This window comes from Acinonyx jubatus, chromosome B3, assembly GCF_027475565.1.
Source record: "Acinonyx jubatus isolate Ajub_Pintada_27869175 chromosome B3, VMU_Ajub_asm_v1.0, whole genome shotgun sequence".
In the NCBI taxonomy this organism is placed as follows: domain Eukaryota; kingdom Metazoa; phylum Chordata; class Mammalia; order Carnivora; family Felidae; genus Acinonyx; species Acinonyx jubatus.
In genome coordinates, this window is record NC_069386.1 from 120,536,788 (window position 1) to 120,554,657 (window position 17,870).

The 17,870-nt window shown below is 43.7% G+C and overlaps 1 protein-coding gene across 27 annotated transcripts in view; it reads left to right on the forward strand.

Annotated features, from left to right (window-relative positions):
• NRXN3 (neurexin 3) overlaps positions 1 to 17,870 on the forward strand; it is a 1,553,894-nt gene that overhangs the window by 105,277 nt on the left and 1,430,747 nt on the right. For 21 of the 27 annotated variants that reach the window (XR_008299766.1, XR_008299767.1, XM_027066299.2 and 18 more), the window contains exon 4: positions 14,312 to 14,341. The exons of the other annotated variants lie outside the window; for them this stretch is intronic. Coding sequence is in view for 19 of the 21 variants with exons in the window: in XM_027066299.2 (XP_026922100.1) it covers positions 14,312 to 14,341 (30 nt within the window). In the remaining 2 variants the exon portion in view is untranslated. The remainder of the gene's footprint in view (positions 1 to 14,311; positions 14,342 to 17,870) is intronic. 27 annotated transcript variants of the gene reach the window in all.

The window sequence follows — 17,870 nt, forward strand, 5'->3', positions numbered from 1 at the left end:
AGGGGAGAGCAAGCCCTTTGAAGGCGAGAAAGGATCTAGGAGGCAGGGAACAGTGCTGGGGCCTCTAGGTGTACGAATCCTCCCTTCCCCTCCCCCAGTGCCTCCCCTCCAGCCAGGAGGGGCTCTTTATGGTGCTCCAATGACAGTCTCTCTCCTCAGAAGGGATAATTTCTCAGACCGCCTGCTGATTAGAGCTGGAATTTAAATGAATAACTGTGACCTTGTGCAAGTGCCCTAGTTACTCAGAGGCCCGATGAGGAAATAGGCCTCTCGCTTCAGTCCATCAGAGCCCTGGCAGGCGCAGGAGGAGGGGCTGCTCTCTGCCGAGGCCCAGAGGAGGCCCGGTCTGCTGTTGCCCGAAGCAACTGATGGCCTTCGCTTGAGCCTCCCTCTGCCCACTCTTGATCTCTGCCCTCGGTGTCTTCCCCCTTCAGTTTAAGTCATCTCAAGGCTGTCCTTGGAGAGGGGACCTGATTATTTGTCCTGAGCCCTGCCCTGTCTCTGGGGAGTCCAGCCCTGTCTCTGGGAGGGACACTGCTCTGAACCCAAAGTCAGACGCAGAGCCGACGTGTCTGACTCGTGTGATGGACACGGAGGGTCTGCCCTAGAAGTTGCTCCGCGGAGGAGAGCCCCCAGAAACACAGCCTCGGCTTCACGCAGGAGCATGTTAGAAAAGCAGAATCTCGGGCCTTGCCCCAGACCTGCTGAGTCAGAATCTGCTTTTTTACCAACATGTCCAGGTGTATGTACACACATTAACGCTTGAGACGTGCTGACCTAAAGAGTCCAGCTTCTCCCCTCTGGGGCCACGAATGCCATGTTCCTCGTCTCTTCCATTTTTCTGGGTTGACAGGAGTTGGGAGGGAGGATGGGATTAGGGAAGGGAAAGGGAATGAACACTTCCTGACCACTGAGTCTGTGCCTGTCACTGTTCAGGCCCTTTCGATATAAGAATTTACATACTGTGAGTCAGGGGAGCTCAGGATAGAACAAGTTTCCGTGAACAACTGCTCAGGGGCCAAATCCAGCTGCTGCCTGCTTTCATATAGCCTCTGGGCTATGGATGGTTTTTCTCTTTTTAAATAGTTGAAAGCAGCAGAAATAATTTGTGATGCACACATTTTATGAAATTCAGACTTCAGTGTTCATAAAGTTTTATTGGAACACAGGCACACTTGTTTGTCTCTATTTTGTCTCTGGCTGCTTTGCAAAGGTGGAGTTGAGTAGCTGTGACAGAGACTGTGTGTCCTGTAAAGCCTGGAAAATTTACCATCTGGCTCTTTACAGAAAAAGTTTGCCACCCTCGGTCTAGAGCATAGACTTGGAGCCAGATGCCTGGGTTGACATCCTAGCTTTCTCTCCGTATGAACAGTAGGACCTGTTCAAGTTACCTTCCCTTTGTGGGCCCTACTTGCCTCATCTGTGAAATGGGGACAGGAAGTACCTTCACCAACAGGGGCTGTTGTGTAAGTGAGCTCATGCATGTCAAGTCTTTAGAGCAGTGCCTGGCACATGGTAAACCATGTATAAATTAGCCAGTATTGTAAGTTCTCTCATTTGATCCTTTCCACATGTTTTCATTTCATAGATGAAGACACTTGGGCTCAGAGGGTTTAAAACAAAAGATGTTCTTTGGTCTGTTTGGTCTTCCAAACTATCCACAGGCATGCCACCAGTCCTGTGCTGGAGAGCCCCTCGAAAGACACCTGCTATGCTCCCCCTTGTCACAAATTTTCTCCCATCCGTCCTGATCTTTATGCCTTCAGTGAAGAGGTCCCTCAAACGTAGATCCTGGCCACCACTGCTGTGAAGCAAGGCCGAGGAATCCCACTGAGGGGGAACGAAGGGACCGATACTTTTCAGAGGTTCAACTGTATGCCAGGCACCCATCAAGATGTTATATCCTTTGCCCAAGGTCAGAAGCAGGTATGGTAGGCACCAGGATTTAAACACATATCTGGGATTTCTGCTCTCATTCTGCCTCCTTCTGGCTCTGCTACTTTCCCTGGGGGTTGTGTGGCCTTGGGTAAGTCATGCAACCTCTCTTTTCTTTAGTGTGGAGGGGTTAAATCAGATGGCCTCTCAGGCTTCTTTCATTCTGAGGATCTAGGATCCAGCCTCCAACTGACATACCTTGGGGAACAGCAATCAGGAAACTGCCTTCTTGGTTACCAAAGACTCAACAGTTCCCAACATCAGTGGTACCTGTACAGTATTTTGTCTTTTCTTTCCTATTCTTTTGGGCACATTTGCTTTTCTCCCTTATTTCTTAGGAAAAATACCTGAGCTTGTATTATGAGCCAGGCACTAAAAACCTAAGTTTTTGCACACATCATTTAGTTTTTTTGACATCCTCAGGAAATAGATTTTGTTATTAGGCCCATTTTACCCATGAACAAACTGAGGCTCAGAGATGTTAACTGACCAGTTCCAGCCAGAAAAGAGTGGCAGAGCAGGATGCAAACGCTACTGTGTGTGGCCCTGGAGAGGCCTCATGGCATCATAAGTTTCACCAGAATGTACATTCCACAAAGGTGCACCCCTGTTCATTATTTCTATGCTCTGGGCCTGAAACAGTGCCAATAGATCATAGGAATGGAATAAATACTGGCTCAATGAATAAATAGTGCTCAGGACTCAGCTCTTTGTTTTACCCCTCACTCCTCTGAGAGAAAGTCTGCTTTTTGTATAGGTGTTCACCCTGAGATAGAAGGTAATTGGATCTTTATTCAGTGCCTGTCTTGGGCTTGGGTCAGTGGGGGATGCAGGCAGCAGGGAATCCACCATGGCTGTGCATAATTGGATTGGAAGGGGGTCCTCAGCTGGCCTAACAGTGATCGGCTTCCAGCCAGTTGCCCACTGGGGCCGGGGAAAATTCCCCCCCCCCACCCCCACCCCTGGTTGCTGTGGCTCTTCTTGATGAGTAAGTGTGGGTGGGGAGCTGCTTCCTAGCCTGCCTCCAGCTTTGGCTAACTCAAGGAGGTAGACCACTGGCCCTTGGTGCCTTTTTCTACATCATTTTAAAATCATGTCCTTTACCGTCCTGGCAAGGCAGACCTACTAGGGTGCTGCTTATGGTCCCAGTTTGTTTCTTAGTTCTGTAGGGCAAGGTCAGAGTTAGAGCTGGAAAAACATCATTAGAAATACCTCACAGTCTCACTGGAACAGTACTGCCCCACCCCTCCTGATCCTGCCAAACGCGTGGGGTATATATTTATTGCTCCAGTGATGATCAGGCATTGGTGGCATTAAGAAGAATCAATGAATGCTAAATGCACTGTAATGTGTGGGAGAGTCTCATTCAAAGATATGTATCCTCAAAATGCCATTGGTGAGACCATAGAGAAACTCTTCTAGACCAATTCCTGCCTTGTACAGGTGGAAAACTGAGACCAGAGAACTTCCGTATAACTTAGGTAAGTCATACAGCTTATATATGGCAGCTTTGGTGATCTTCTTAGTCTGGAGACCTACCTAGCAAGGTCTGGTAAGGACCTGAGCTAAGCTAGTCGGTTTGTGGGGCTAGGTCTCAGGAGAGCTAGGGAGATGAAATGCAGCTGAGGGTTGAGGACAGTGGGTCCCCTGTGGGGCAACTCAGTTGACTATGACCATGGAGGAAGGCACCTGAAGATACACTAGGCAGGTGGTCTGTTAGTGCTGCCAGTTTGTTGGAAGACTGGTGTTGCCAAGAGGTGGGAGGTGGGGCAAAGAGAGGGCTCAGATGTACCACTCTTCTTAATAATGACAGTGATGACTACATATTTTGAGCCTTCCCTGTGTTCCATGAACTGTGCTAAGTGCTGTCCATACGTGGTTGCACGTGATTGTTACAGTGATCCTGAGAAGATATTTTACAGGAGCGAGGCATGGAAGAGTTAACTTGCTCAAAATCCCATAGGTAGTAAGAGGTAGAGCTGGGATTTGAATTCAGGTTTGGGATGGTTTAGAGCAGTTGTTTGCAAAGTTTGTTAAGCATCAAAAATCCCCTGGAAAGCTAGTAAAGGAGATCCAGGGTTATTAAAGTAAGACATTTCCCCCAGGTGATTCTGATAACGACCAAAGTTTGAGAACCACTGTTTCAAAGCAACATGATCTGGGGGCGCCTGGGTGGCGCAGTCGGTTAAGCGTCCGACTTCAGCCAGGTCATGATCTCGCGGTCCAGGAGTTCGAGCCCCGCGTCAGGCTCTGGGCTGATGGCTCAGAGCCTGGAGCCTGCTTCCGATTCTGTCTCCCTCTCTCTCTGCCCCTCCCCCGTTCATGCTCTGTCTCTCTCTGTCCCAAAAATAAATAAACGTTGAAAAAAAAATTAAAAAAAAAAAAGCAACATGATCTGGAAGGTAAAGGAACTTGAAAGCTCCAGCATTAGCCACTATTTTCTACCTTATAAACATTAAGGGAGGCAGGAAGTTGGAGGGGCAAGTGGAAAGGAGGATGGAATGAATGATTCCCCCTTTGAGGTCCAGTGGCACCTTAGGTTATGGGACTAGTAGAGCCATCATCATAATACATTATAGTCAGCTGTGTATTGTCCTTCACAAGCCCCTTCTTTGGCCATTGTGGGCTCTCGAAGGACATGAGGTGTCGTACTTTTTGAGAACAGAGATTTATCCATGCTTGTATCCCCACTACCTGTCACATTGTATGTGCTCATGAAACTGTTGTTAGAAACAGCATTTCAGGGATGGAAAGGACCCAAAAGGTTGTCAAGACTCTGTGCACCTAATTTTTTTAATTTCTTCTGTAAGAGTTCATTCAGACTTGGCTTGAACCCCTACCGTGATGAGCAGCTCATTGCTCCTTTCACCATTCCATCCCATTCCAAGAGCACTGAGTGTTCCAAAGCTCTTCCTTATTCTGAGTCACTCTAGCTTTTACCACCTGTATTGCTTCCAGCCCTTGGAGACACACAGAATAGATCTAATTACACTCCCAGTGTTTGAAGACGGGGCTTTTGTCTTTAAGGATTTTCTTTTCTAAAGGCTAAAATATCTCCAGTTTCCTTGGGCATTCTCATACAAGGGTTTTAAGTTCTCTCATCCAGATCATTGTTTTCCAAAAAATGACTTTTTTTTTTCTTGCATCCTTTCCAAAGAAGCATGTCCACACTACATACAGTATTATGGACATGTCCCAACCAGTTCATTAGAGAGTGAACCTACTGCTCCCTTTTTTTAGACTTCCTACTTGTATCAGTGGTGGTATGAAATACCTTTGCTTGTTTTTTTAATGACTATAGCATTAAGTTGAACATAAAGTCACTGAAAATCTTTATTGTTTTGTGTGCACTGCTGCTAAACCATTTCTCTCCCATTCCTGTTCTGTGAAATGGCTTATTTGACTTAGACTTTGGGATCATCCTTTGATTTTGTTCAATTCTGCCCTGGATTTTTAAAATCAAGAACACTAAGATCTATTAGGGTAAAGTTCTTTCATCTAGTGCATCAGCTGTCCCTTCCAGCTTCGTGTCATTTATGAATAAAGAACAATTTTAGAAAAGTTCGTGACAGTTGGAGTGGAAGAACTTCTCCTTTGGGAAGAGTCTCTTCTAAAAGCCACAGCTGCAGATCCCTTAACCCTTAGGGTATAAAGCATGACTGCCTCCATTTCTTTTTTTTCCATGGTATTCATGCAAGAGGAAACCCCAACCCACCTTCCACCCTTAAAGAGGTGAAATAGTTTGGAAAGGCCCTGCCCCTTTCTTGCCTCTGCCCCATGGTTATACCATACAGAAGCTATTGGTGATTCCTGGGTGACATTAGAAGAAATACTTTCTGTTCAGTACAGCCACCAAGCTGTAAGTACAATGTTGGTCTAGAGGCAAACAGTTTGTGGGCTCGTACAATTATATCCTACAAAGGGTTTAGTGGTGAGAATGGCACATGGTGGCAACATGGAAAGGCAAACCCAGAAGCTGGGACCTGAGTGCATCTGGCTTGGAGAATTAGTCTCAGGCTCTCTTTGTCATCAGTCCAACTATTCAGTTCATCCCCAGTACTATTCACGGCTCATGGAAAAGCCAAAAACGTATGTAAATGGGTGATTGTCCCAAGTGTCAGCTCATGATTGCTGTCAGGTGATTGATTGAAGCTTTGTTTACTGTCTTCCTTTTTGATTCTGGGTGGTGATCTCAGAGTATTAGTTTGAACCGTTTAAAATAGTCATTTTTATAGGTCAAAAGCAGTCAACTCTCGGTTTTGTATGATTCAACCTAATAGCTGGCCTCTTTAGATATCATCTTGGTTCATAGAGGCATAGTGTCTTTGAGTTGGAATAGATTTTTGGTAATTATCTCCAGAAACCCCACTCTGACTCTCTTCTGTGGCATTTCTGGAAAGTGAGACTTCCCCTATTACTCCACCCTCTCTGTTCCTGCCAAATTTGCTTGCTCCCTTGTCTTGCCTGTGCAACTTTCAAAATACTTGAAGGCAGCTCTCCTGTCATTTTATTGCTTGCTCTTGTTTAGGCTGTAAGTAGCAGTTCCTAGAGCCATTCTTCACATGATGTCGTTTTGGAGCCCTGACCATTTTGATTTTCTCCTTTGGACACATCCTACCTTGTTAATGCTCCTCCTAGTGTAGGACACCATTTTCTGAACCAAAACCGTAGGTTTGGTACATTCAGTGTTGAGAAGAGGGAGGACTATTGTCTTATTTTATTTTGAGGGGATAGGAGGTGTTGTGCTTAAGTGCCAGAATTTACATTTGTCCCTTAAGATTAAATTTCACTTTTGCCTGTCCACATCCTTTTGGACTCTGATTTTGATATATAACAAATTAGCTATTCCTTTCAGCTTTAGTTCATCACACCATCCAGACACGTGCCAATGAATGTTTTCAGCCAGGTCACTGATCAAAATGTTGAGCAGGCGTAGGCTCTGCTGTAAACTGCTGGTGAACCCCTGATAGAACAAGGAAACTACAGTCCATGATGAAGGTCAGGGAATTGCCCAGGGGAGGGCTGGTTTGGGCACAGTTGTGGAAGTAGGTGAAGGTTTCTTTCAGACCCATCTCTTCCCTTTAAGTATTCCTCTCTCCTTTCCTACCCTATCTCCTGAGTTATGTCTCCTACCCAACCGTGCCAGACTTCCTCAGTCTGTGACTGCCTGTTTTTGTCTTTCCTTCATTCAAAGTCCCTGTGCTGCCCCTGTCTTTGAAGGAAGATCTTTGGTTTTGCTTTCTGAGGATTTCACACATAGGACAATGTCAATGGCTGGGGAACCTGAGTGTGTCTCATATTCACATTTGCAGTTTAATGAGGGGAGGTGGCTTAATAGCCCTAAAATATGCCCCAGTAAGTAAAGGCTTCATGTTTTAGAAGAATCTGGGTGTGGGGATTGGGGAGAGGGAGGGAGATGGTGGCCTTTTAAAAGGGCTCCTTATTCATGCTGGACCAGAGTCATAAATAAAGTTGAATTAATATCCAGGCACTATTTTCTGCTCTTGAATTCTCCAAGGCTTGTCTCTTCCTTTATCCACCAGCACTGAAGGAGGCAGTGTGGCTCGTGTCATAGCTACCACCACAGCCTGGAGAGTCCATCTGCTGGCTTAGAATCCTCACTTCACCACTCACTAATTAATGTGACTGTGGCTCTTAGGCCTTGGTTTCCTTACCTGTCAACTTGAAATTACAGCAATGCCTTTCCCATTGAGTTGTATTTAATAAGATGACACATAGCCATGTCTTGTCTGTAGTAACAAATATTAGCTATTGTCATAATTCTTTTTTCAGATTTAACCAGATTTCCTCTCTTTTGAGTACTTAAAATGTCAACTTATATATTTCTTCTTTCTTCTCTCTTTTCCAAATTCCTAGTCACCCCATAGTCACTGTGGCTTATGGATTCTCCTCATTTGGCCCCACCCCACTACCACCTTCACTTCTTCACATCTTCTTAGTTCCTCTGGAAACATCAATGACTATTTCTATTACCTTCTGATTTTATGTAATTACCCTTTTAAAAAGTTCTTGTGGCTTCATAGGCGTTCAGTGTTAGCACTTGGCACTTGCAGCAATTAGTGACATTTAATGTCTCTACTTCAGCATGGAAAAAGAGATGATATATGTGGATTTTATACTGGGATAAGAGTTACCCTGGAAGTGAATGAAAGAAAGGTCTTGGCAGGAATCACTTGCTTTTTTTTTTCCTGAATGCTTTTTTTTTTTTTTTTTTTTCCCTCCCATGAGTGACTTCTTTCCTCCCTTGAAATACTTTCCCCAGTTACTCAGGCAGAATGAAGGAAGGTAGGATGGATTGAAAACCATCTGAGGTGGGTGGGATATTATAGGTTTGAGAGGGAAACATTATTAGCTTAAATGATGAAGGCCTTCAACTTCTGGCCTGGTTCCTGAACACTGCATCTTCCTTTTGCCTATTTCAGTAAATGGTTTCTATTCTCTGTATCAGTCATTCTCATGACAGGCTTCATGATGGCCATAGCTGCTTACAAATGACTTTGCTTTCATAGCCATTTCCATTCTCCCAAGCTGCCAAAGCTGCTATCTCCATGGGGATTTTCCCAAAGGATGTAACAGTATTTAGAGGGCCATACGTATATTTTGCATATAATTTACATATGATTTACAGTCTGTTCTACGGCAGTTTCAATTTTGTGTGCCTTACCTACTGGTGATCTTTTTCTCTTCTTGTTCTTGCATCTACCCTGAGAACTTGCGCACACAGATAGGTAGGCACAAGAGGGTAGGATATAGCACTAGAAAGAGTGAGGTGAAGGATAAACATATTAGACATCTTATTGGGATCCAGAATGGTCCCTGGATCCAGCTAGCATAGCACCCTGTCAGGTTGTCACATCTAGATAGGAGACACTTTTCAGTTGCTTTCAATTTTTTGTAATTGTTTTTTTTTCTTTAGAGGTGCTGTAGTTCCATAAGAATTCCGTGTTGGCAATTCTCAATATCCTGCCTATCAAAGACTCATCTGAGCCCACCTCTGGTTTCCTACCCTCCACTAGGTGAACTTTTATGGAGCTGACTTTTGAGTCTTAGTTGAGGATCTATTCAAATCCAGAGCTCATGGTGAGATTGTTGAGGAAAGATGTGGTCCCTTTTGCTGCCCTGAGCCCCTGTTCCAAGCCATGTCTTTCTTGAACATCATACCCAGAATAAATGCCAAACTCCAAACCCAGCCAGGTGGTAGCTAGTACCAGGGCTGGCTGTGTAGCCTGCAGGGCTATTGCTGACCCTCTGTTGCTGAGGTTGATGAGAAGACCAGTCTTCATTTTTCCCCCTTCCTCATCAACCGCACAGATAACACACACCCAGCATAGATTCCTTTTTTTCCCTTACTAATTATATCCTTCTCAGTTAAGATTTTTTGAGCATTATTTTCTGTATCTATATTTGAAAGCCATATCGTTCCCTTTTCTTTTTTGAATGTAAAATTTTATTTTAATGTTGAATATGATAGAAAAAATAAAAGAACCTCCAAGCTATCTTCATACTTCCCTCCCATCTTTCCCAGGTTAAGTCTCAGTGCTTAGCCCCTTTTTCTTTGATGATTCATTGACTTACATGGGCACAGACCCTCTCTTCCATGAAGGAGAGGTGATATACCCTGATATTTGTCCTGACTTTCTTGCAGACATTAGACCTACATTTTAAAAATGCACCCTAGACATTTTTTGCTTAAGTGATTCTTCTGTTTTCTCAACTCATCATGCTTAAAACAGAACTCATTATTGCCCTCACTGCCCATTCATCTCCCAACCCACCCCACCTTCCTATTTCTGACAATGTTCACTCAGCCTCCCATCCACTCCTCCCCTGAAAAACCTCATCAGTCACCCAACGCCTGTTGGATCCTCTTTTTCCTTTTCCTCCCTGTTGCCATGATTCTAATCTAGGCCCTCTGCCTGTGACTGATCTTTCTGCCTCTGTCTCTTTTCCCTCTCATCTATCCTGTCCGCACCATTGCCAAAGCAATCTTCCTCGACATCATTTTCCCTGGGTCATTCCCTTGCCCATGAACCCTCAGTGTGCCCCACCAGCTGTAAGATCCTTAGCCTTGAAAGTCAAGGCTTTCATACAATGGTTCCTGTTCTCATTCTTAAGATCACCTTTCATTTCTTCCTTATATGAATTGTTTATATGTGTTTGTTGTTATTTGAATAGCATGTATTACATGCCTACCATGTGCCTGGCAGTGTCCTAGGTCCTTCTGGAAAGTTGAACAGGAAAGCCCATGCAAATTCACTCTGTGGTCCAGGGCTTTGGATTCCCTCTTATACCAATTGCCCTGTCATGTTACCTGGAGTGTCCTGCATCTCTTTAAATCTTAAACCATCTTCCAAGGTTAATTTCAAATCCCACTTTCCTCCAAAAACCTTTCCTCTACACCCAGGGTCCCCCTCACAGTCCTGTGGTCTTTATTGTCTGAATTCATCATTTGACACTTAGTAATAACCAATTCATTCATTCCTCATTCAGTCACCAAACATGTACTGAGCACCATCTATGTGTCAGTTATTGTGCTAGGTGTTGCCTCACACATCGGTATGTTTTTAAAGCATAATAAAAATAACAACAATAACTCTTAGAAAGCTCTTACCATGTGCAGGCCCAGTTTTATGTATATTCACTTATTTAATCCTCAAAACAACCTATGAGTTTGGCATTATTATTATCTAAATTTTGCGGATAGGAAAATCAAGGCACAGAGATGTTCAGCAAATTTACCAGGGGTCACAAGCTAGAAAGCAACAAAGCTAGGATTCACATCTGGCTCTGAAGTCCTTGATCTTAACCCCTTTACTTCACTGTCAGATACCAGTAATATATATCACATGCATGTTTATGTAAATATAAACACATAACATCTTCCCAGTTAGACTCTACACTCCTACAGGTTAGTGACCATCTACCATACTTGTTTGAATCTCCAGTATCTTATCCAGTCTTTGCATCTAGTAGGTACTTGCATCACTTGGTTGGTGGATTGTTAGTTCTTCCATTCATTTGACCAGCGGGGGTGGGGGGGAGCGGGGAGTGGAGTGGTGGGGAGGGGTAGCAGCTGAGATTTTTAACAGCAGGTGGGAGAGTCTGGGAATAAGAGGGGACAGAAACCATTACAGAATAGAACTGGACACTCTGGGATTCTTGGTTTCCAGTTCTTGACCCTTCAAGCATTGAGAATAGATTTGTATAAGAGAAGATACTGATATAAAACCTCTTGAAAGTGGAATAAAATTTCCTTGTCCAAAAGCAAAATAAAACTTAAACCATATTATGGTTGTAGTTTCTCCCTTCCACCATCCTGTCTCTTGTCCATTTTGCTTCTTTGCCTGCAAAACCAATTTTAACATCAGGATCCCAGATTTACATTCTTGGTCTAATATTTCTATTTAAGATTTTCATAAGTTGAAGAATATGAATATCTTATCCGAGTGGCAGTACTGCAACTACATATGTAGCTTAATAAAGCCTGATAAGTACATATTTGAATTTAAAAAACACAGGTGGTGGGTTATTTGCCTTTTAAAAGGGTTCTTTCTTTTACAAAAGGATCCACTGCAGGGTTTCATTTAATATCCAGTTCCTCTTAATGCATTTATCATACAACTTAATTTACCAAAATTTGATTTATATGCCATTCTAAAGGGGTAGCTCTCAAGTTCTAGTGAGCATGGGAATCACTTGGGCAACTTGTTTAAAATTCAGACTTTTCCCCAAACTCCTTCCCAAGATTCTAACTTATTAGGGTCCTGGGTCAGGAGCCCAGGATCTTCACTGTTCATAAGCATCCCCAGGTGGTTGATGTAGGTGGTCCCTGAAATACACTTTGGGAAACACTGCTTTAAAGAAACACATCTAACACATAGATGAACCCCATCTCCAGGGCTTTGGATTCCCTCTTATACCAATTGTCCTGTTTACTCTTCATTCAGTACATTTTTTTTTGACAATATCTATTTGAGTCAAAAAAAGACAAGACTCTACCACGTCTTCTCTGAGCTGTTAAACATCTTTAATTGTAAGTGTGAAATGTTTGTCCTTTCATTTTTAAATTAAAAAAAAATTCTAAACTTTCCCACTAGCTGTATTTAGACGTAATTGATGTACAACATTGTGTAAGTTTATGGTGTACAGGGTGTTGATTTCATATATTTAAATATTGCAAAATGATTAGCACCATAGCATTAGCTACCACCTCCATCTCTTCACATAATCACTATTTCTTTTTCGTGGAGTGCGTTTAAGCTGTACTTTCTTAACAACTTGCAAATATATAATACAGTATTAGTTTCTTTTCATTTTTAACCCCTTCTTTTGCTCTTAGGTTTCTTCTTGGATCTTCTCATTTTTTTTTATTGTTTATTTATTATATTTGAGAGAGAGAGAGAGAGAGAGAGAGAGAGAGAGACAGAGTGCAAGTCGGGGAGGGGCAGAGAGAGAGGGAGACACAGACTCTGAAGCAGACTCCAGGCTCTGAGCAGTCAGCACAGAGCCCAGCGTGGGACTTGAACTCACAAACCACGAGATCATGACCTGAGCTGAAGTCAGACACCTAACTGACTGAGCCACCCAGGTGTCCCTTCTTCTTCTCATTCTTTTTTTTTTTTATTAAAAAAAATTTTTTTAACGTTTATTCATTTTTGAGACAGAGAGCATGAATGGGGGAAGGTCAGAGAGAGAGGGAGACACAGAATCTGAAACAGGCTCCAGGCTCTGAGCTGTCAGCACAGAGCCCGACGCAGGGCTCGAACTCACGGACCGTGAGATCATGACCTGAGCGGAAGTCGGACGCCCAACTGACTGAGCCACCCAGGTGCCCCATCTTCTCATTCTTAATTCTTACAACTCTCCTATGAATAGTCACTTTTCCACATAACCCATCTGCCTGCCCCTGACCTCCCCTTTAGTGCTCTTGATCTGGATGGTGAAGGCGATGGCTTGGTCCAGAAATATCAGGCATTTTAGGAACAGTGACTTCCACTGAGGCTTCTCTTAGCCAAATATAGGGCCTTTTGTCTTCTCTCCTATTATCCTTTCCCAAAAAAGACAAAAAATTATTTTTTAAACAAATCATGACAGCAAGTTAGTTTGGCATGATTCCATTCCTCTGTGAGTATATTAATCCTAGGTCTGCCAGAAATGTGCGTTTAAAATGTGGTTATAGGTTAATGAAATTTGTTTAAAAACTAGATTCCATGACATTTATGACACATGTATCTATGTATTTAATACATCATTGATCTTTTAAAACTCAGACGGTTGACCCCTATTTTGCCTCTGATTACATTTCTAAAGCTCTAGTAATCTCCAAAAACATTTAGGAATTTCTATACTTTATGGAGATTTTTCTCCTTTGTTAATCCTGTATGTCCCTGAATTTCGCTTTGGGTAAAGGTTCTGTGTGGTGATATGGAGTTTGTCAAATATCTCCAGTAGTAATAAAAGCGATGGTAGGGCAAATAACTGGTGCAGTTGGTTACTGGTTGGAAAATCTTCTCTTCTAACAGATCTATCAGAGTTTATGCTTCTCATGAAGTAATGAGCTCTTAATAGCCTCGTTTGACTTCCTTAAGAACATAGCCAGAGGTTGTGTTATTTGTTCATTGGGATTTTGGTGCACCTTCTTTAACCCATTCAGTGCTGGTCTCGACCTCCCTGATCAAGGGCCAGAGACCTTCTAGGACAAGATGGGGGTGGGGAAGCGATGGAAGGCAAGGCTGTGGTCGGCACTGTCCAAGACAAAGGTGAGAGGGGAAACAGTTTCAGGTTGCCTGAGCAACTCTTGGAAGCAGGAACTCATTCCATTTTTGTAGAAAAGAATATCGTATCCAGAAAATAAAATTGGGTGGTAACCTCTGGATGGTGGGATTACAGCGGATTTTTTTTTTTCTTTTCTGAATTTTCCAAAACTGCTACAGTGACCATGTATTAGTGTAAAAAGCCATTTAAAAGAAAGAAGGAAACATGCTTGGCCTCACATCTTGAGTCTCCTTCCTAAGGGACCTAATCTTTACTCGATTTATTTCAAATCCTGAGCATTGCATAGAACAGTGGCAAGTGGAAGGTTCTCAAGGTGAGGCCCAGAGCAGTTCAGTAAACCAAAGAGTGTCCTTGACCCGGAGGGTTGACCTGGAGGGCCGCTGTTGTGTCAGCAGCAGGGAGGTGGCTTCTCAGTGTTGGTTGCATGTGTGTGAGTGTGGATGTCCTGCCACTCACTCCTCCTCTTACTTGAGAACTAATTGATGATTGCATTGCATTGGGGATTTTTAACTTTGTCTTCTTTCTTTTTTCCTTCCCCTTCCCCCTCCTCACCCCTTTCCCCCTCTTTTCCTTCCTCAAGGCCTCTCCCACCTCATGATGAGTGAACAAGGTAGGTGCTTTGTGCTTGTGGCACTGCAGCTGCCTGAATTGCTTGCCTTTGTGCCTCTGGCTGGTTGCTCAGAGCCTCATTGTTGCTGGCAGGCCATTCGCTGCCTGTCCCTCCTGCTGTGGGCCAGGCTGGCAGCGTGGCCACCCTGTGGTGGGGGGGTACCTTTCCCGATGCATCTTGGTTTCCTGTCCCCATCATCCCCTTGGCTTGTCCATTCTGCACCACCATTTGTCATTCTGGGCGCTGGCCCTGCCAGGCTGCCTCCAAGAGAGAAGCATGAAACAAGGCATGACGGCGTCGATAATGGGGGTGAATGAAGCTAATTTCAGAGCAGCAGAGCGGTTAACTTCCTCCTGCTCCTCCCCAGGCCCCATGCTGGGGCCTTGTGGTTGGGGGAGAGGAGCTGGGCTTCTCCCTGAATTTCACTCTGAGTAAAGGTTTGCTTTTTGTCTTCTCCTCCATCCTACTGCCCATTGTAATGACTTTCAGCCCCACATGGTCAAAGGAAGCCCTTGGGGGGTTGACTGTTTTCACTTTTATATAAAAGCAAAAACCACCGAAAGAACATGCTAATGTCTTCATGGCAGGATTCTAACTCATTATACACCCTGAAGAAAACTGCATATAAAGATCTGTAAATTCAGCATCTGCAACCTAAAATATTCAAATATGCAGGGAATGAGCTGTGCAGGAAATTCAGCTCAGCTAAGCACAGGGTGGGCTGTGAATGAAGCCTTTTTCTCCTAAATAAAAATTTTCCACATCATCAGCCTAAATCAGGATTTGAGAACTGAGCCTACTTAAAATTGTCTTTTCCTTCACTGTTCAATTGCTACTATTGTGTTTCTTCTGAGCCTTGGGATGATTGCAAGATTGGTCTACCTGCCTTGCCCTGACACCCAAAGAGTATACTTTAATTTCTCTTGTCTGTTTCTTTTGAAAATAAACACAGGACTCAGTGTCTCTTTTGGAGGGCCTAAGAAAAGGGGAAGATGGGGTCCTTCTGTGTTTCCTGGTTTTTCTTGATCTTTTGAGGAGGATGGGGCACTCCTGAAGGGCCAGTCTCCCTTCCCTGTTCCCTTACACTAGACCCATCAGATAGTGTTGCCATAAAGGGGAATATGCTTAGATACAAGAAACCACTCAGGGCTGAGAGAAGTTGCTTATGATGTCCAGGGAGCTGATGTGGGCAGTTTTGGGCATCCTGACTTGATCAGACAGCGTAAAGAGGAAGCACACTTTCCCGGTAGAAGTGTATCCTCCAGACCTGAGCCAAGATCTATGATGTGCACTCCAGACTTTCAGTGAAGATACTGTCTGATACAGAGTGAGTGTCAAAGAACAGAGCTGGAGGCAGGAGGTCAGGTGAGTTTGCCAGTGTTAGATGGAACTCTGGAAGAGACTGGGATGAAGCCTCGCTATTCTTGTCTGAGAGTGAGGGAAGTTATCTGCCAACAGCAGGTAACCCTGAAGTGGGTATGAGCAGAAGGTGTGATTGATGTCAACCTGGTGTTTGGGAGCTTGAGAAAGTTAAGCACATCTCTGTGAAGCAGGACGACCCAGGCTCTATGAATTGCTGGATCTGGTGGCTTGACTTTGATAGCAAGTTCCACCAGAAAAAGCAGACCCTTGGAGTCCTGATGACAAGACCCCCTTTCTTTCTTGCCTTGTGCTCTCCTTTGCTCTTTAGGGGTCCTCCTAGCTTCCAACAGTGGCTTGGGGGTGTGATGGCATCATGTGGCTGCTGTGACTGGATAGAGACTAGGCAGATAGGCTAGGCTAGTGGGACTTCTTTAATCTTGATTTGGCTTATTTTAGACCCTTTGGAGGTGCAGCTCAGGTGTTTTGGAGGGCTCAATCCCAACATTGTTATGAACAGCATGTGGAGAATCTGACCTGTACAACTCCTCCACTTTCTCACCCCCTCCTCAGCTTCTCATGGGTCCCTGGCATCAATGTGTACCTGAGTAGAGAATTCACACACACTCATGTACACATGCTCTGGAGGTAAGTCAAGTACTTTCTAGAAATAGAGTCTTTAGGCAATGAAAGAATGACAGACACAGATACTGGGAGTTCCTCTTTAGAGAGTTTTTCAAGAAAAGATGCAGAATTCTTCTGGGTGGTCAGTGCCTCTAAATTTGTAAGTTGCAGTTTGCAGTTTAATATGTTTTTAAGAAGGTCCTTTGATTGCATTCCCCTCCTTTCCTGTTTTCCTCACTTTCTACTCCCTTCTCTGTTCTTGCCCTGTGATGATTGTTTAAATAACCAACTCTGCTTCCCATCTATACTGCTTTCCTTCCCCTATTCCTTCAACATGAAAGAGATATTTCTGTCTGGTTCCCACGGATTCTCCAGAATTTGTATCTGATGCCTGAAAATATGTCTGGAAATATTTAGGTGTGTTGTGTGTGTACCACCTGTACATGTATGTGACACTCTTGGTCCTCAAGACTCATGTTAACATTGGGAAAATACCAGCGGACGTGGCTTCTCTGAGACTTTCCCTAAGCAGTTTTACATACATACCAGTTACATTGGTTAAGTGTGTGCAGTTTCACATACATGTGGCCACGCGGTGCTTTTGCATGCAGACTTGGTCACGTTCCTAAGGATGGGCCTGGAAAGAAACGAATGGGAAAAGCTTAAACATGAAGCTGGTGAAGGCAGCCTTGCTGGTCACACTGTTTTGGCTTGTTTAGGCTTCATGTTTGTGCCTTTGTTTGTGCTGCTTTCTCAAGATATTGTAGTGCTGTTGCCTTTACTGTTGTGGCTTTTTGTTATGTATGTTACATTTCTTTGTGTGTCTGCAGTGTGCTGATGTTTTCCTCTCCCTGCTCTCTCCCTCTCCCTCTCTCTCTCTCTCTCTTACCGTCTCCATGGTGGACACCTTGCTTCCTCTACTTCATTGGACCTTCCACTTCATTTCTGTAGGTAGAAGTAAAGGTAGAGATCATTTTATTTTTCTCATTATAACTATCAATCTGCCTTCTGAAATATTCATGTATCCAAGGGGAATTGTTGATTCTGATGAATACAATCCAGATTATAACTGAGTGCTTTTAACAACAACTTAAATAAATAAATAAACAAATTTAAAAAAAAAAGCCAATGCTATCATTTCCCTTCAGTGCACTTCGTGTTCAGTGGTTGGGGATCATTCCGAGTTGGTCTGCCTCTCTCGGAATCCAGGATGGGTCTTATCCATTATGGCATACTATTTCTAGCAGGAATGGGAGACTCTGAAAGTAGTTATGCCGAACTATGTTACTTAAACGTGGGATAGTCTAAGATCCCCTCCCAGTAAACGTGTTGAAGGAACAGGAGAGATGTGAAAGGGCCTACTGTTGTTTCTTTTACTCGGAGACAACTGCATTCAGGGACAGCATTTGTGAGGGAAGGATGATAGACAAGAAAGGGGAGAAGAATGGTGAATTGCTTGACATTTAATGTGAAATTTTGGAGATATTTATGTATTGCTGTTTTCTGTTCTGTGTTTCCTGCATTTGGGGGAGTGGAAATGTTCTGA